The 20676-nt window shown below is 36.5% G+C and overlaps 1 protein-coding gene across 4 annotated transcripts in view; it reads right to left on the bottom strand.

The window, feature by feature from the left end:
• Positions 1 to 20676, bottom strand: part of runx2a (RUNX family transcription factor 2a) — a 99246-nt gene that overhangs the window by 20568 nt on the left and 58002 nt on the right. For all 4 annotated transcript variants that reach the window (XM_015345862.2, XM_006625668.3, XM_015345882.2 and 1 more), the window contains exon 5: positions 16402 to 16506. In XM_015345862.2, the coding sequence (XP_015201348.1) occupies positions 16402 to 16506 (105 nt within the window). The remainder of the gene's footprint in view (positions 1 to 16401; positions 16507 to 20676) is intronic.

Below are 20676 nucleotides of genomic sequence, written 5' to 3'. Positions count from 1 at the left end.
TTTATTAATCCTACTGAATTTGCTGTAATCTAGTTAATGTAATGTACTGTTACTTACATTATATATGAAACAGTCAATACACTTTATGTTGCTGGAACTGATGATAGTGTTTTCTCAATACACAATTCTTAATACTGTTCAGAGACAATGAAGCTGTGTAATATCAGTCTGATGTTCTAACTACATCATCACTTCATTAATTCTTTCAACTACATGTACCCTTTTCAGTTGTATTACTACTGCCTTACAGGACTCACCACCACCACCACTTGCTTCATGTCCATTGTTTGTTTTTTCACTTATTCACTGAGGTCGCAATTTCTTATTTGCTCACATAAAGCACAGCCAGAGTTCTCACATCTGCCCCAAACCAGAATTTTTACTCTTTTCATCATTCCGCATATCATGCCTTCTGTATTTCCAAGGACTGGGAATAAACTGGATTTTGATTTTGCCATTCTTAAGTCTTTCAATACTCTTAAATTTCATATTTTATTCACTGGTCAGTAGCTCTGCTAACATACTAATGAACTTACTAATGCTGTACTGGTCAGCTCTGCTCTAAGTATAATCTAGTAGGGATATTTCTATCCCTGTGACTTCTCTTTTCAATTCAGAGTGGCACTATAGCTCACAAACGTTTCTGAAGCATCAGATATTTGACATGTACAAGGACAGGCGTGGCTACCAGACATCATCTCTGTGTATTCCTGTTGTGTCAACTAAAAACTGTGTCGAGTTAGAAACTGCTTCTTTGTAAAGTGCCACCATTCAATAGAAGAGTTCAAAGAAACCCCTGACAAAGCCAGAGAACACAGAATAAAGACTGTAGCCTCACTATTGCAATTAAATAAAATCTATCCCTCTTAGGGCACATAAACAGCATATCCAAAACTGAGGTGAGTGGCCTGGAAATGATGTATTTTTTAACTGGATCAAGTTGTTGACAAAATCATTTTTCTGTTTTTAGAAAAAAAAGGAGAAGTGAAGCAGGTTCTTCCTGATTACCTCTCCTATAAATTTGAAATAACACAGTCTCTTAACATAGTATTCAGATACAGTCAGATACAAACTTGTATCCAAATGGTACTGAATAAGGGTGAACAACCGTATCGGAATTTATATGGAGAAACCATGGCAAACATAAAGGGACCAGGAACAATAGTGCCATAAATTTAGGCAATTCCATTATTTATGAAGGAAAGTCCCTAAATTCCCAGCTTCCAGAAGCAACATAGAAAAAGTGCAACAATTTAACGCACATTGTAAATGGTCATTTGAAGGGTGGGAGGGAAGGTACTGTAGGTGCCAATTAATGTTATTCTCACTTGCTAGTTAAAAAACTTTAAGGGCTAAGTTTATAAACCGGTGAAAAAAGCAAACATCATCTTTCAATAACATGAATTCTCCTTAAGGAAAAGTATTTTATCTGGAAAATTGGTTATTCACTTCAAACAAAGTCAACCACATTTCACTGCAGTGTAAGACCAGAGTATTAAGCTTGTGGACTTATAAATGACAGAACACAACATTTTCACTGTATGTGGAGGGGAACTGTGGAATAATAGCAATTAAAGGAATTTTAAAAACACACAAATTTGAACTAAAATCCATAAAGTCGAAAGTTGATTGTTTTACTTGCCCATTGCTAAATCAATCAATCATTCTTAGAGAAATCACCTGTGTAACAGGTTAATTTTTCAACACAAACGCTAGGGATACCAGAAAACAAAAGGAATGGGAAGTTAAAAAAATGCCAGGGAAAATGCTGTCCCTCTCAGTAGTTCAAAACCTCACCCTCTCATCCACTCTCACTTTCTCTTACTTGCTTTTTCTTTCTGTCTTTTATTCCATAATTCTAATGCACTTGGAGGGCTGACGTTTTACTAAGGAAACAATGGATTGTTTCATCCAGCAGTTCAGAGCTGGCAGTATGTGAAAAAAAAGGGTCAAGGCTAGACGCCCAACCAGCATAGGGGTCTGAAGAAGCCGAGAGTGAAGGAACAAGCCAGGCAGCCATGGATTGGTGCCAGGAATATGTGTGGTCCATACGTTCCAGGCTGCAGGAAGTAAACCAGGCCAAGAAAGGGCACACACGCTACAAGAGCTTTATAAACTGATTGGTTGTCTGCAGACTTCAGACATACTCTGGGATCACAATGGACATGTTAAAACACTTCCCAGGGACTTGTGAATTTCTGTTAGTTGCAGTTCAGAAAAAAAATAAAACAAAAATAAATAAACACTTGATTTATTGTTTGATGTAGGAAGACCACATTTTTTCTAGTCTTTCATTTCTTCATTTCAATTCTTTCTTTATATCTCCTCATTGATTTTATTTGAAAGGGGGTCCTGGCAGCATAACAAAAACAGTCTTTTAATAGTGCTGGCACCTTTCAGTGAAATCGAATAAGAAACTCGTCTGACTGCTTTAGGATTAGCCTATGTATTTTCTATCATTCTTTTCCCATGCTGGTGTTTAAGCAAGCTTTATTTGCTCTGCTCCTTTGTTAGTTGACTCATAAAAGATGCTGTATCTTAGCCAAATTGTCTAATCTGTAGAGGACTAAAAAACGGTCTTAAACTTCAGACTGCTTTATTGGCCTGTTCATGTATTTTGATGTTATACCTCAACAGTAAAAGTGCATACTGTACATGAATCCCAAAGCTGCATAATCGATCAATATTAAAATTGTGAATAATCCTCATAAAATAGGGAATTAAACAAAGCCTCAACACAACCCCTAACTGCAAAATTCCACTAGTGACTTGATGACAGCTTTCTGTGGGCTTCATCAATCTATCTATTGGAAAGTTGCCATGACCTTTTTGACAAGAACCTTGAATTGGCAGATGGTTTGGAGTTTCTTTCATTTAAACCAGGTCTTAATCAATACTAACTAAAAAATTGTCAAAGGCTAAAGAGGGTTTGACTTAGATAACCTCAGCCAGAAATCAAGGGGTTTCATTCAAAGTTTTCTGCTGAGGCAGGAAGAGCTCAATTAACCTCCAATGCAAACAACTTCAATATGACACTCCCTAATATTGTCTCCCAACATCAACAACCAAGTACTGTATATTCTGTTATTTAAGCCTACTTGGAAATGCAATCAATTTTCCAAATGGGGGATATCAGATCAAAAAGAATCCCGTGCATGGAGCATACATCTGTGAAAACACTTTCTGAAGAACTAGATTTTATTTTATGTGAAACTTGTGCAGTAGTTTCACTAGAATTGAGGTTAAACTGGCTTTGATGCTTTGACACAGCAGCAATTCTACATGATTCATGGGTCCCAGTTAATGAGGTAAGGTCATACTAGATCTAGATATACCATAAGTATTTTAGGTAATTCACATGGCATGGCTTAATCATCCTGATCCAACAATATACTCGATTGCTATTTGTGGCACATTGTATGTCTAATTGACATGATTATCTAATTTGAGAATTTTAGCACCTAAAGGCAGTATATGGTGAAATGAGTGCTGTCTGCACATCCAGGCTGTACTATTGAAGGATCGCCAAAATGAAACTGACAGAAAGTAAAAATACAACACGAATTGCAAGGAAGAGAATTTGGTATCTGAGAGAAAGAGGTGGATATGTATAGGAAAACAAGCACAGTGATGTCAACTACAACATTCTCTAAATTGACAAACATTGAGGTGAAGCTTTAAAGACTGTCTGGCTACTGCACTCAAGAATCTTTACAGGAATCATGTACGAGACAATACAAGTTTTCCAGCCCACCACACAGCTTATAAAATACCCTAAAGTATGTGCTTGTAAAATAAGATAATTGTCCTAATTAAAAAGAGACAGCAGGCTGTTAGATATTGCATGCAGAGTTATGCAGCACTTTAATGATTATACATTTTTTATGTTAGATATGGCATTTGCTGTTTATAAATATGTTTATTTACCATCAGGAGATAGAGACTTGATCCCTGATAACCACCAAGTATTAGATCAGTGCTGGTGCAACTAAAACATCATTTTGAATTGTTGAATTAACATGAAACAATAGGATAATAGGCTTTCAGTGTGACAAAAAAGTGGCAGTACATGTTTTGTAACAATATAGGCCAATTTGCCCTGTCAGTCCAAGAGTTGTGATCAATTAATTAAGATCACTTTATTGGCCATAAACAATTTCTTGTATTAGGAATTTGTCTTTTCACATAACCCAACTTGCTCTCAGTGAGACATACAGACAGGAAGAGAAGCTTAGGGGTCAGAGCACAGGGTCAGCCATTTATACGGCACCCCTGGAGCAGTTGGGGTTAAGGGCCTTGCTCAGGGGCCCATTAGAGTAGGATTCTTCTTCTGGCCACAGGATATGAACCAGCAACCTTCCAGCCACAGGCGCAGAGCCTTAGACACAGTGTGACCCCTTGTAATGGGTAAGTCACTCTTTCTTAACTGACAATATCAAATTTAGTATAATTAACTTGAAAGGCCACTAGAAAAAAGTTTCTACTGTTTGTTATTCTCTTCTTTTTACTTTGGATCCATGTCTTTCCCTTAAAAATTACTTTCTGATACAGATAATGTACTGTCCTGGCTTGGACATTTGCCTCATTTGAACCCCAATGACATTCTTACTGCCATGAGGCTGTGTGTTGCAGTATACAGAGTGCAAGGCAAAATGTTCCTTAATAATATTGCCTTTTCTTTGATTACTTTTTTAAGTATGGTAACTTTCCATAACTGAAATTAAGGTGTTTTTTATAATTTGAAGTAGTGAATCGCTACATTGGTGCCTTATTGTAAAAATCTATTCTGTTATAAAACAAATGCAGACTGCTTTTGTTTTAGCTGAAATATCACAATGTGGATTGGTGCAACAAAATCAGATTCAAGATGGTGTTAGTTGTCCTTATTCTTATGCAAAAACACACAACAACCATGCATCTTCATCCTTATCAGGGCTCATCAGCCATACGTTGGCCAATGAAATGGAATTAATATGATTTTCATAAGAAACACTCTTCACTTGTTCTCCTTGCTTTAAAAACACTATACCCCTGAAGGGTATTTCGTGTAATTCAGATTAAACTTACTGCCATATGTAAACATACTTCACAAAGACATCATCAGAAAGTGCAATCTTTTCTTCACACCAAGTGGACTGCAGCTTGAATGTGGTTGTCAATATGGATGTCCATCAGTCTGAGCATGTGCTGACCTAGTGCACAGGAATCTCATCATGTCGCAGATCACTGTAATAACAGCGCTATTTCCAGAGTACATCAAGACTGTAGAACAATGGACATTCAAGTGAATACGCTTTCAAATCTAAACTGAACACAAATAAATCTCTTCAAACGACATCCCTCTCCATCTTTCCTAAAAGAGACAGGTAAACATAAACTCTATAATTAATATGAGTAATTGTGTTTTAAAGAAATATATAGCAATATATTTGTGATAATTAAAGGCTATGGTCCTGTCTGATCAGGGTTCCCTTTTCACAGCTGGCACAACTCTGTACCTGTTTCACCTGCTTATATAACACCATCATAGCCCTGTCATCACCAGCTAACCTAATCACATTCATCTTGTCATGTACTGTAAAATAAACCTCAGGGGCTTTCTAATTTTCTGTAATCTTCTTCTGTTTAGTAAGAAGCCAAAAAGGAGATTGTTGTGTTCCATTCTTCCAGCAGGGAAAGAAAGAATTTATTGTTGTTGTTTTTGCTTGGGGAATCAACATTCTATTCACTGACATATAAACTCTTTTAAAACCAAGCAGTCCTAACTTGAATGAAAAAACAACAAAATCTCCACCAGAAAAAAAAAACAATCAGTACTTCCAATGACTGCTGCAGACTAAAACCTGGGGAGGATTCAGGCTGATTTTGTTTTATTTTAATGGATTTTTCAAAATTGCTCTACAGTACCTCCAATTTGAATTTATATGCCCACAGATGCCTTGAAAAAATTAAATTGTCTAAAATATCTTTTTATTTAAAATACTTCTATCAATATCCCAGGCCTTACACTAATTTGCTTTAAAAAGTCATTTAAAATTTTTTAATTGTATCAATGTCACAGTAAAGCTTTAAAGATCAGAAGTACTGTAATTTTTTGCAATACTTGAAGACATTAAGGAAAGTGACTTTGGAAAAACAGCTAAATCATTACAAAAACATCTAGTTCATTTGTTTCACTGTTTATCATTACAGTTCTAATTACCTTTTTAAATAAACAAAAATTGTATTGACCAGTCAACCAATATTAAAACAGCAATTGGTCTTTGCTGCTAGGATCCTTGTACAAACAGGGAAACATGCACTACTTTGTAATTGTAATTGTAATACTTAGTGCCTACTGCAGACTTGGCATTGACTAGAGGACTGAACACAAATTCTGATAACAGCACTGCATGCTCTCAGATGCCCCGCAAGACAGAGAAGTTCTGGTGGCATGTCAAGAGAAGAATACCCAAGTCTATCCACCCAGGTGTCACTTGGTGAATACCATCGGTTGTTGGGACCAGTCACCCTAAGCTAATGATAAAGTAGTTACAAATTTGAGTTTTACACTCACTTACAGGACAACAGTTCTCTAGTACTACAGGCTCAACCTGCGTTAAGAGGCAGTATCTTCACTATTTAAGCCACTACAGAGCTACATTTATGATTTTCATAACAATACATACAAAAATATGTATATATTTAATGTAACCTTTTTAAGTCTGTATATCTATGTTCAGCTATAAAATTACAGCTAGTTTGCAAAACATATTTTAAAACAAACATCATACATTGATATTTCCTATAAACTAATATGTAAAGACTCAAAGTAACTCCCAAACTGTTTCTTTCCTCTGCTTGCACAATAACATATGTGGCATAACAATGTGCTCAATTTAGTTTATATACATGTAATGTAATGACAAAGAACTGCCTATAAATGTCTATTGGTTTAAATTACCCCTCCCACACTATTAGTCAAAATTACTTTTAATAACCACCATTAAGTCTCCTCCAAGCCAGCCCTCAACCTAATGACATCAATAACAAATACAAATATTTTGAAGTCTGGCGTTGTGTGCAGTGGCGTACCGCAGAAAAAACCAAAAGCTGTCATCTCATTAAGCACAATGGAAATACCACAGAAGCCAAACGCTTGATCATAATAAAACAGTGGCGAGTGAAACCTGCGAGGCCTGTCTTTGAACACCACTTTTAAACATGCAAATTAGCCACGAGCTGCAAGCGGATTTGGTCTTCCACAGCGCAGGCTACTATATTTCATCCCTCACTGGTCTCCAGATCATGGTCATAAAGGAGTGCATTATAATCCAAACATGCTAATAAAATCTTGTTTCTCACGTAACTCAGTTCTTTTAATTTCTGGATTGAAGGCCCACTTTTGCAAAACAACACTTGCTCGAGGAAAACAAAAGCCAACAAAACTTAAATGTAGCTTAGTTTTATTGTTTTTACATATATACTTTAAATATCCCTTCAAGTCTCATTGAGCTTAACTACAATGCACAGTACAGTCATTGCATTTCTGCTACAATGTTAACAAACCAGTCCTTACAACCAGATATTTTATCTCCCCCTTTAAAATTCAGAACGTTTACAGTTGTAAAGTGGAATTTAATTACTAAATACTGCATGCTGTGGTTATCAGATATTTTGCAAACATATATTCATTGAAGTTTCATAGTTAAAATGCAAGTTCAAGATATAAAAATAAAATACCCAAATAATAATTAAAGGTAAGATTAAAAAAAAAACTGATGCCATTCTCATATCCTCAGTACACAATTTCAGTATCCCTTAAACCTATTAGGAATGATGACTAACCAGACTGTGTTTTCAAAAATCAAAGCACGTTTAAAAACATCTCAGTGCAGTTCCTCTCATGTGTTTTGGTCTAATCAGAGTAAGATAACAGTGTTGGAGGAAGCGACATCTTTTTGTATTGATTCGATTTCATTAATTGAGGAGCTGACAAACTTTATGCTGTGAGAAGCAGTACTTGGCAGGCTTGGTCTGCCTGTCAGGTTGAACAAATAAAGAAATTTTATTCCAAAACAGCAGGTGGAAGAAATGTACTTCCCAACACACAGGAGTTCAAACAAGTGTTTTCCCAGAGGTTATAGAAATCTGAGTCAAACTGGCAGACACAGGGCACAAAGCAGGACTGTGGCTTCAACAAGAATTCAGTCCACCACAGGTCACACGTACACTGTGACAATACAACACAAAATATACCCCACCCTGGAACTGGGTCCGGGACATTGGAAAATACAACGCCTGCAAAAATATTTTCAAGGTATGACCAAATATGCCCCGTTTTATAGAATTACAAAACTGAATATTTTTAATCAAAACTTGATTGCACAAAATTACTTTGACAAGTCACACAGTTAGTTGAATTACCCCTGTGTCCAATAATAGTGGTTGAAAATAAATACACCTGTATTTGTAAGGTGCAATGCATTGTACAGTATCTATTTAAACAATTACCAAAATACAGGAGGGTACTCTGTCCAAAGAAAACTTACATAGAATGCCTGATAGAATAATTCATTCAGGTTAAGCAGCATTACAAAACCTCAAAATATGCCATTATTACTAATTTATTTTCATGTATACATTTAATTTCCATGCAGATATTATTTATAAATCAGTGAAATAGTATGCTATGTTTTGGCACATGCAGTGCAGAAAAAAAACACTTCTAGTTTGGTAGTGTGTCCTGTCTTTTTAAGAAGGACAGTACTGTGTTCAATTCTTTTTCTGCCTTCAGATTTCCTCTTTCTTTTTCCTCTTTGGTGAGAGAAAAAATGTCTTTGGGCCTCCTAATTGCTTGCACACTTTCAATGTGAAACTGAAGTATAGCTGCATACAGAACCCTGCTTTGTAAATGAAGGCCCTTCAAGACAAATGCATGGTGTAGCACATCGGTACAAGGAATCCACACTGAGCCACTCCTGATGCTAACCTAGGAGGAATCCTTCAGCTTTACTCACGTCTTTGACCCAAAACTGTAAAATCCGAGCCATTCAGGTTCTTTAGTCTGTCTTTAATACACCTAAAACAATTTACTTCCTTCTCGAAATCAACATACTGTATACCATATATTTATATTTACGTGCAGTGTTTTTTTTATTTGTTTTTGTTCATATAAAAATATACATCAAAAATTGTCATTTAAAGTATTCTGTTTTGGGCAGTATGCGGTGAAATATCCAAGTCCCTAAAACTGTCCTTTTCAGCCTTCAAAACAAACTTGACTCTGGATCCCCGTGCGTGCTCCTTGTTCCGGCACAAAAACTGCATAAACAGGCAGCCGTGTCTTACATCAGACTAACAGGAGGTTGCACAACACAGATGCCTCTCCATGTGTCATTTCCTGTTTGGCCACCTGCCTGGCTTCTACCAGCCCAACTCAACAACTAAGAAAACTGGCGTCTGAGCTGCTGTCATGAGGGACTTAAGTGGAGGTGTTAAAAAAATCCAGGGCAGTTATTTTCCAACCTGGTATTCTGCAACTAAGAAAAGAAAACATGGCTGAAGAAAGCTCTATAGTTTGGGGACCCATTGCAGACCAGAATTCCCTATTTCATGTACTTACTCATAAGAAGATGATAGATTCTTATAATTACCATTAGCTTATAGAGGAGGCACAGCCGTGTAGCAATTAGCACTGCTGCTAAACTGTTCTTGGATTCCATGTTTGATTCTAGTCTGCGTGCCTTCTGTGTGATGCCATAAGACAGCTGCCTAGGTTAATTAACCTGTACCTTTTCCCCACATACGTGTGCAAGTGAATGTATGTGTTTGTGCTCTGCAATGAACTGGACCCCTGTCCCATCCTGCCTTGCAGCACTGTCTGCCAGTATAGCCAGCTCGCTGCAACCTTGTACTGGGCTGCGTGTTATTCAAAATGGATAGATGGATAAATGTCGATAGCGATGTTCATCCCAAAGCACTTCACACAAAGGAGGAGACCCACTTCATCTGGCAGCCATTAAGTACTAGAAGTCCATGACACAACAAATTTGATGGAGAAGGGAAAAGTGTTTCACCAATTGTAATAAGAAGTAAAATTAGGGATGTCAACTGTGTAAATCCAGAATGGAAATTAGCCGGGACAGTGGGGTAAACACTTCTTTACAATCAGTGCCATAGGATCTTTCATGACCTTTAATGGACAAGTTGATGGGACCTTGGTTTAATGGCTCATTCAGAAGATGGTACTTCCTAAAGCACTGCAAAAGAAAGAGTAAAAGATACTTCTACACCAACAGCACTTACAGCAGCACACTGCTGTAGCAATAAGTACTCTCCACTATTAGTGGATAGTTAGGGTTGCTTTTCTCTAATAAATCTATTTATTCCAATTTAGTCAATCTACTGTAGATTTGGCTTCATCATGCATTTCCTGATTAGGGGTATCTATAATAGTGATAAAGGTTCCTTTAGGTTCCATTAAAAGACCTACACGTATATGTGCTATCATCAAATTTGCATTTAATTTTGCTCTTATTAACTATGACTTCATAACACGTTATTATGTATCTATAATTTCAATGTAATTACACATAATACATCCATACATCTATTTTCAAACTGTTTTATCCAATATAGGTTGCAGAAGAGTCACAACCTATCCCTGCAAGCAATGTGTGTAAGGCAGGATACATTCTGTAGGAAGTCTATCACAGGGCACACATAGAGGCAAACACAAGAACACATACTGTACACACCCTCAAGGGCCAATTTTCTGAGAAAACAAGTTAACCAGCCAGAGAAACCAGAGCACCCGCAGGAAAACCATGTGAACACAGGGTGAACACACAAACTCCACACAGATAACACCCCAGGTCTGGAACTAAACCCAGGCCTCAGCACTGTGAAACAACAATGCCAACCACTGTGAAACTGTGCCACCCACATAATAACAATTTCTTAAATTTATGTAGTGTTTTTTATCTAGAAGTACAACGTGCGGAAGTGGAGCACCCACCTGTGTGACACAACACATCATAACATATTATTTCCTACCGAATTCATACCCATTGTACATAAGGGAAACACACTCTCATGATCCTATCAATGACATTTTTCTATTAACGTCTTTGTTGTGTACCTCTTATCGTTAGGTGTTGCCAGCAGTGCCCTACTGTTTTTCTGTTTTCAGAAGGTCCTAGAAACATTAATAGCTCCCATATTGCACTCACAACAGCTCTGGACAATGTAAATACCTATTAATTGGTGATGCATAGTTTAACATCTGGAACACAGTCTTGCTCCAGGTTCAAAATTTCCTGTTGCTCATGATTCTGATGTTGTGACACAGTCTGCTGTATCCAATCATTTTCAGGAAGTAAATAATCCAAATGGCAATTTTTTTTGTTTCATTCCACAAATGAAAACATAAAAGAGTGTTACAATCTAATCTCAGTAGAGCAGCATCCGAGCAATGTAAAACCGACTATTTTTATATTAGTGATCTTTACAAATGCATATATACCAAAAATAATGCTTTACTTGTTTAATTGTAAACCATTCTAAGTTGTCCTGGAAAAGCAAAAGAGAAAAATCCATTCAACACGATCAGAGGAATTTTTTGAATTATGATCCATGGAAACAAATTCCTATTATACAGTCATTGACAAATGGCATGAAGGAAATGGCCTACAAAAACTACATTTAGACCCCCCAGGTATGCAGAACCTAGGAAGAAGCAACTAACTTACCTAAGTTTTAAGATGAACTGGTGCAATGCAGGGTTTTCTTTATAAGTATAATACAACTATAACATCAGCCATGTGAGATGATTTGTGTCCGTGTAGGCTTTCAGAAGTCAGTCACTGTACACAGGAAACAAGTATAATGGCTTTTAAAAACTGCCCAGATGATACAAGTCATTAATCTAGACTAGGCTAGTGTACTACCTGCCCTTCTACTCATTTGCAGGGTTTGGCCTCAGACAACTTGATAATTATTTGATAGTTTCATATGTTTTATAATTAGGGAACTAAATTTACCAGAGCTACAGCTGTGGACAGAAATTGAAAAGGCCCTATTTGAATACCCCTGGTGAGGACATACACAGTAACTTGTGGTTTCTTGAGGCACCGCTGTTGAGAAACATTATTTTCATCATTTGGCCATGTGCCATGTTTCTCAAATGGTGACGCTGGATCTTAATGGTATTTCTTTTTAATGTGCCAGTAAAAGCAGAGACCACACTACACACAAACGTGTGAAGAGTTAAAAAGTGGTGGTTTTACAAGAGTTCTATGGGGCAGGCACTCAAAGTAAGAGCAGACAGATAAAAGGAGTCCTGGTATAAAAATAGGAGCGGGTTACAGTTGTTTTGGAATATGATGACACATTCATGAGGAGTCTCCACCTCGTTTCCGCTTTTCAGTCGGCACAGGCAGAGAATGTTTAGTTTTTTTTCCCCAAATTGTTTGGTTTTTTTCCCCTCTCCATGTTTACGCTGCTCAATAATCTAGCGTTTGGAAGTCATCTGCCGCCATCCTTTTAAAAGAAGGTTTAAAAACAAGGCAGATGAATAAGAAGTGAGTGAGATCAAAGACAGGCACATCAATGATGCCACGGGGTACTTTTAATCTGGTAATGAATGATGATCATGTGCTGTTATGAAGTGGCTCCAACTGCCAGTGCCAGATGTGTTTATTGAGAAAAGAAAAAGTTGTTTGTGATGTGATAGCATTGATTTTAGAGCCAAAATGGAAAGACAAAAATATTTTTTATGAATAAAAAGCATCTGGGAACAGCTGCACACCAGACTGGTTGGCATTGATGGACATCATAAACTTTTTTATATATATGTATGCATGCCCCATTAAAATGATCTGATGCTAGCTTTACTGCCCTGTATAACTTTAGAAAAGAAATCCACAGGTCATTTTTTGTAAAGGCATTTACAGAACGTATTGCTTCTGTGAAGGGAAAAAAAACAAATAACACTTCTATTAAACACTATTCTCAAGAATGCCTGTTTGTTTTGATATGCCTATTTCTACAAAGGTTTAACAAACACCATGGCATAGTCACAAAGACATAACTGTAGCATCTCTCCCATACAGTATGTACTTCAACTTATTGTTCAAAAACTCTTTCAGTTTCTTGAAAAGCACCTCTAAAAAAATTGTCCAGACCTCTTTCCAACCATACCGAACCGATCTATTGAAATTAACTTGTAGTTTTCTTAAATCTAATCTATGTGCTTAACTCCTAATTAGTCTGGGAGTTAAGTAGCTCAGTTAAATTTAATTGTGACAAGACAAAAGGGTGAATATAAAAGGATATCACACTTAAATACTTAAGTGTTTTGTGTCACCTCACCTGGCTGAGGAAATAACAGCTCTGGCTGTAAGGACAGGACTGCTAAACCCCCCCTCACATGAGAGAAGTTAACCAGGGAGGCTGCTGCTACAGTAGGGTGAAGATAAGGTAGAGAGAGCAGTGTTCTCAAAGCCGTGCACAGCAAGCAAATATACATAAAAGAACAGAAGTACACGATTACCATTTGACCTCTTCCCGAACACACTTAATATCTCACCCTTCATTTAATATACATTGCCTAATATTAGGATTTTGAATCATATTGTCACTTTATTTATTTAAAGGATAAGTCCAGGCTGTTAAAAATGTGTGAGTGTAAATGCATGGACTGTTATCAAATGTATGTGTCTTAAACCCACAATCTAAGTCCAACCCACAATCTAAGTCCATCATAGCCATGTGTTTCAAAACTGTGATCGTTCTCTTTTTTTACCAATTGTACACATATTTCACAGTGGAAAATAAATTCATTTAACAAAAGGATTTTTTCAGTTAAATTTTTTTTTACTTTTACTGAAAGCCTTGCACATTATTACATGTATTTTTTTCTGAGGACCACAATATCTGTATCTGCATATGATGCTACTGTATAATATTCCATGAATTTCTAATAAAATTTGGAATACTTCTCACCCAGCCCAGTAAAGGAGCAACTTCAACACTACCATTTATCAAAGATGGGCTGAATACTGTACATCACCCATACATACAGTACAAATCATTAAAGATCCTGTTTATCCCCAATATATGTTTTACCCCACAATTAGAAATTAGAAATAAAAGTCTTGTTCTTTCTTCACTCCAAAGTAAAAAAAAAACATCAACAAATTAGTACAGGGCTAAAACCATGAACTGAAACCTCTGAAATTTAGAATATTCAATTTACAAATAAAACACAATTACACAATTGCTGATTTGGACAAACGCAAACATACTGACAGACTCAATAACTGAATTATTTTAGCCTTAAGTAAATAAGACTGCAAATTCAAGACTTGATTCAACTATTACAAATCCTGTAGGCACTGACAAAGTCAACACAAAAACCGTCTTCAGATTCAACGGTGAAATACAAACCATAACATCCAAGTGAAAACTATGGGGAAGGACATTTACTTTTTTACACAGGGGGTTATGGGGGACTAGAGCAAATTATGCAGCAATGTTCTTGAAGCTATTAACCTTGCTTCTCTCAAGAAATGGTTGAATCAGATCCTTGGACAAATTAGTTCCTAACAACCAAACAAGGTAGAGGAGCTGAATGACCTCTTTTCTTTTGTAACCTTTATTATTTTCTTATTCTGTTGACAGTAGTTCCTTTTGTATTTTTATTTCTGTTCTGAAATACATTTGAGTGTGACTTCATAAAACACAAATCACTTAAATCATATAAACTAAACTGAACCTGTTGCTGTCCTGTCAACCTGTTCTTAGCTTATCATTTGAAACGTATGATCATACAATAACACTTTGTTATGCTACAGCCAATATCTTTGTGAGATACATAAAAGCTATGGAGATCCGTATATTTCCAACTTCATGTCCCCTTACCAAGAATCTGAACCCTCACAAAAACCCATCTGCTCCTCCTGTGTTCATGTGCAGTGGCAATTCAGTTTTGTAAAACAGCCATAAAAATCTGGGAGTGGTGGCTATAGTCAGCTGTATACAAGGCCCAAGTAAACCATCTGCAGATGATATCTTCTGACGTTCTTTCTTTCTGTGGTACACCAGTTTGGGTTGGATAATTTTCTCCAGAGTATGAAGTTTGTTTTTTAATTGGACCAATTTATGGCTCAAAAATATTTTATGAGCTTTTAGAACAGCAGGCTTTCACAGTGCAAGAAAATGAACTATGAAGTCCTTTTTCACCTCACACAAATTTCTAAATAGACCATTAAGACAGTGTTAATAATTTCTTTCTAGCATAACACTTCCTGTATTCTGAAGTCAAACTCTTAAAGATAACAATACATTTCCTTAATGCATAGGAACAAAAAGCTATCCTATAATCACAAACAGAGCAATGATGAATGCATTTTAACTCAATGTAAAATTTGTTCAAATTGTTCTAACTACAAATAAACTTCAACTACGGTCCACTTAAAATCCAAAATTTAAACACACCTGCCAATTTCAATTGAAAAATCCAATATTGAATAAGAGAAAGAAGCAACCGGCCATCTAGTATTGCATTTGCAATTGCATTCTGTAGTTAAAATGAAATTTAGCTTAATCTGGGCCTTATTTTCCAAAACTAGAACTATGTAAAATGAATATTATGTTTCTTCTTTCCATATCTATGTTATCTTACGCCAGATTTTGACCCATAAACATTTTTACAATTACTTTCAGAAAAACAAGATTAAAGCAAATGTTCCTCTGGAAGAAAAAGCATTGAAATTCACTGTTTTGGGAACCTATAATTTAAGAGATTATTGTTTCAGTTTTCAAATATAAAAATAAAAGTACACTTATTCCAGATTTTTTTAAAAGGGCTCTCAGTAACAATTTAGCAAAAATTCACACAAGGAACAAATTGGTGAGGTCCAGAGTCCTTTCAGCATTATTTTCAAAGGCGGTATTTAACTCTAAAAACGGGAGAGATTAGAAAAACACGAAAGTAAAAGTTTGGAGAAAGTTGGCTATTGTATGCTTTCAGTTTTCTCTGTCATCTCTGTCTGCAGCCCTGGTGCAAAGAAAGGAAGACCCGCCGGGAGGTGGGCACATCTCAGCACGTGTGGAAGAGGCCACGGCGGTAAATATTTTTTTAAGCCAACCAGCTTAAAAATGCCTGTTTATGTTTGCCCCTTGCTCTGCACAGTGTCACAAGACACAGGCAGCTTTGTGTTTTGTTTTCTATTTTTATTAATGCAGTAGAAAAGACCCCCTGAATCTAGCCACGTCTTGCAGCTAGATTAGATACAAGGCACTCTGCCAGCAGTGCTGTAGATGCTAATACACTCCAGCCTGAACTACAGCCAGCATACTACATTGACCTTGCTAATTATTATTGTACAATGCAATGATAAATACTGGGGTACTCACTTCTTGGTTCCCGCGGGCCATCGACAGTGACCTTTATGGCTCTGTGGTAAGTTGCCACTTGGGGTGGGTTTGTGAATACTGTGATTGTCAAAGTGAAGCTCTTGCCTGCAAAACACAAAAAAGTTAAAGCCCCATTACTGTAGTGTACAATGTGCTGCATTCAGCACTCTTAGCTTATTTGCATTTTCTTCTGCTGGTGATGATGATGGCAGTGGGTTTTCTGTCAAAAAAAAATGTATTAAAAAGACCAAAGAACAATAGACAATAAAAAAAAATCCATAGCATTTCTGTAACAATGGCTTCTATATAGTTAATATTTCATTATACCACCTAAAATATTCTCTGTTATACTTCTGGTATTGAATGAATCTGGTTTAACCCATACTGTTGTGCTTTTTTCCATGTGCTATATTAAGCATTACATACAGGATCTTAATCACTCTGACAATTAGGTTTTTGATCAAAGATTATTTTTGCACTAGATTAAAGGCCCAAACTCATTCCAAGAAGCTTTTGGCTTGCAAGAGTGGGTGACCTGCTCTCTGTGAGAAATGTGAACTTCCTTTCCTTCCTCTGTTCTGTGAATTAATCACACAGTAAAGGGAAGCTCTATTGCCTGCTGTGTGAAACATTTATAATAATAAGTCGCAATAAGAGATTTCCTATTTTACTCCAGGGAGCACATGCTCTTATTCCTGGAACTGCAGTAGATTGTCTCCTTTCCAATGTTTAATAATCTTCAAGTCAACACTTGATTTTGGTGTTTGTTTTGCACAGTGGTTGATTACTGTGAATCTACCCTACATCTGTATTGGTTAATAAAAACTGATTGCTATTAAGAGTCTTATTTTAGTTCAGCAAATTGGAGAAAATGTGTATTTTCAGCAAATTGGAGAAAATACCATAAACAGTATTACATATCAAATTATTCGCTCTACATGAGTAAATATTCAATTAAAATGAGTCAATCTGCACTACAGATGACCTTACACAGGAAACCAGGGGTGAACAGATAGCGAAAGCAAGCAGTTGTGTTTTAAAACTTGGCTTCTCCAGCTTCTTACCTACTCCTTGAGAGATAAATGACTTTCGCGCAATCATGCTGAGTAGAGAATCCTGCCCAGTACACCAGTTATTTTCATAAGGAAGATTTACAAAGAAGATGAAGTCATTCCGGTGGCACAGTGGTGCAGTGGTTAGCATTGCTGTCTCACAGCACTAAGGCATACTACGGATTCAGTTCCTAGGGCACTGTCTGTGTTCCCTCTATGTTTGTGAGGACTTCCCCCAGGCGCTCTGTTCCTCCCACAACACAAAAACATACTGACAGGTTAAATAGAAAACTGCTTCCTGGTGTGAATCTGTGCGTGTTTGTGTGCCCTGTGATGGACTGGCATCCCAGCCCCGGTGTGTCCATCCTTGCACCCATGCTTTGCCGGGTTAGACTTCAGCTCCACCCTGCAACCCTGTACTGGATAAGTGGATTAGTAAAAATGGATGGATGACATCACTCAGTCCATTTAGCTGGTAAGGCTGATAGAAGCTAAGTGATCTGGGGATTTCATCTAGTTACAAAATAGCTGGATAAGCTTTTTCCAGACACCCGCCTATCGTATGTATACAGTACATACAATAAGTGCTTATTATTCGAAGTTCTAAGTACACATCCCAAAGGTTTCCACCTGTGACCTTTGGTTTGTGAATCTATTGTTTGAATATGTAAAGTACGTTGAACTGACCTGGTCATTGAGAATTTTTTAATACTTGAATGAATACTCTCCCTGTAGTTTTCTCTGTTCAGGACTAAAGAACAGCTCTTTTACTGTAAGCTGTCAGAAAAGGACACATCTCCATAGTTTCCACCTGTTTATGTTAACAAATGTATCTGGTTGCTGTTGTCTGGACTGATTCCAGATCACCACTATATTGTTTGTGTAACAAGGAGCCCAAAATTGTATGCAACATTTTAAATGAGGTCTTAGTAGCGCATTGTAAAATTTTAACATAACATTCCATAATTTGAGTTCTGCCCTTTTCATCTATATACAGTACTGTATCTTTTTGTTCTGTGAAACTTTTTTTCTATTTCTTTCACACATTGTCTAAAGGGGTAAAATGAAGTTTTAACATGAATACCTAAAACGTTTAATCGATTAATAAACTTTATGACTGAGACTTTCATCCAAAGTGATTTACATTTGTACGAATTTATACAGCTGGGAATTTTACTGAAGTATTTGAAGAAAAGGACCTTGCTCAAGAGTACATCATGTGTCCCACCTGTGATTCTGACCCATAGCTTTCTTGTTACAAGTTTAAGCCCCTAAACAATTCTTGACGGTGTCTTCAGGCTCATGTTTCCCATCTTACACCTAAGTTAAAAATACAGAACTGCCAGATTTATATGACTAAAAATAAATGAATATGAATACTTAAGTACACTGCTTAAAAGTCAATAATTTGCAGCTCTGGTAACTACCTGGATTTCAATGTTTTTAATTAAAATATGGACCTTTTATATTAAAATACATATATAAAGTATATAATTTGAATCCTGGTATCAAAGAACTGCAGGGGAATCTGATTTTAATTCTAACCGGGCCTTTATTTACTCAACAGCTGGTTTAATCTTAGTTTTTGAAGATTAATTTTTACTTGATGATTCAAAACACTCTTTTAACCTGAAGAACCATAGTTCTCAGGTTACGTAAAAGTGGGCCTTGCTTTGGTTGTTTGTTCACTTCTGGCATTTTTGTTTGTTCAAAGTGAATAAATAAAAACAAATCCAGAAAGAAAAAGAATTAGGAAAGAACAGAAAAGAATGGCTGCCAAGGAATAGGGTTGGAGTCAATCATTCTTGACAATCCTTACTTTTCCAACAACAATTGGATTAACACTTTTAAACATCCGCTGCTTATTCAGATTTAACTCTAAGTGAACAGGACAGGAACAATACAATCTGAAAATGTTACACAATTCTTCTAAGTCACATAATACTTGATTTCAGTCCAGCTCATACATTTTCCTTTGACATAAAGACACAAAGATTACATAAACGGGAATGAACTACACAAGATATTTAAGTGTTATTCCTGTACTGTTCACCTGGAATTCATAGTGGATTTGTGGCAATTTGTTTTAAAAAGTTACCCAAAATATATTGTCAAATTATTTAAAAAGCAATTAATTTCTTTTTAAAAACTAAATGAATGTTATTCATGTTAATTAACTATAAGACTATATACAAATCTTTAAATAGAAACAGAAAATTGAAAACAAATACTCAACCAATACCCTTAATTGATTGTGAACTCACAAGGCACATGGGGGAAAGAGTAAGGATCTTAAACACCAAATGCTGTATGCTGATGCTCTGCTAGAGAATATGCACACTACTGTTATACTTTCAGGAAGTGCACATATATAGATTGTTCTGTTTGCTTTCTAAAACAAAAGGAAGTGTTTAGTTTGGCATTTCATGAGACTTTGGCTGGTTTTGCTTAGAAAGATAAAATATTGCTTGAGATAGAGAATATGATTTTTCTCTGGCAGTACAGGGATTGCAGAGTTGCTTTGTGAAGCAGCAGACTCATCAACAAATGTAATCAGTAAAGTATGCAACAGTTAGTCATGTCAGATACTAAAAGCTGCAATATGTTATTGAGACAGGAAAAGGTGGGCGTAACGCTTGTGATTCAGTAAAACAGTCAGCAATCCACATCTGAGCCAGTGTGTCAGAATGAACTACTAAGAACTTTCTTTGCTTGTGCTGGTGAAGGCATCTTTTTCATCTGTTTGCTTCTCTTACACATACAGTACAGTATAATCATAAATATGCTGCTGTATAAGAGAGCTCTAAGGAAAGCTGATGTCTCAGCTTTATACTGTATAAGTCCTTAATCTTTTCTAATGAAGCTGTCTCGCATTTGTTGGATGTCTTTATAATTCTCCCTTAATCAGTCCTGCTTTGGCCTTTTCATCCCATCTCTTAGACTTTTTTTCCTGTGACTCTTTCATTCAGTAGTCATCAGGAAAATCCACATACATTGCCACTGAGATGACTATTTTCTCTGGTGCAGCACTTAAGCAGGACCGCAAGCACATTTACAGACAATTGTGGGAAAAGTAATCTGTAACTCTCATGCACATTTCAGTGCTGCAAAATATCTCAAATTCCTTTCACATTCCTTCAATGGAAGTTTTATAGGCCTCTGTATTTACAACACATTTACAACCTAATTGTCATCCAATTTCTTGTTCAAGCTTTCTATTTTA

This window comes from Lepisosteus oculatus, chromosome 2 (genome assembly GCF_040954835.1).
Source record: "Lepisosteus oculatus isolate fLepOcu1 chromosome 2, fLepOcu1.hap2, whole genome shotgun sequence".
In the NCBI taxonomy this organism is placed as follows: Eukaryota; Metazoa; Chordata; class Actinopteri; order Semionotiformes; family Lepisosteidae; genus Lepisosteus; species Lepisosteus oculatus.
The sequence above is the reverse complement of the archived record's forward strand: the minus strand, read 5'-3'. Positions and strand labels throughout refer to the sequence as shown.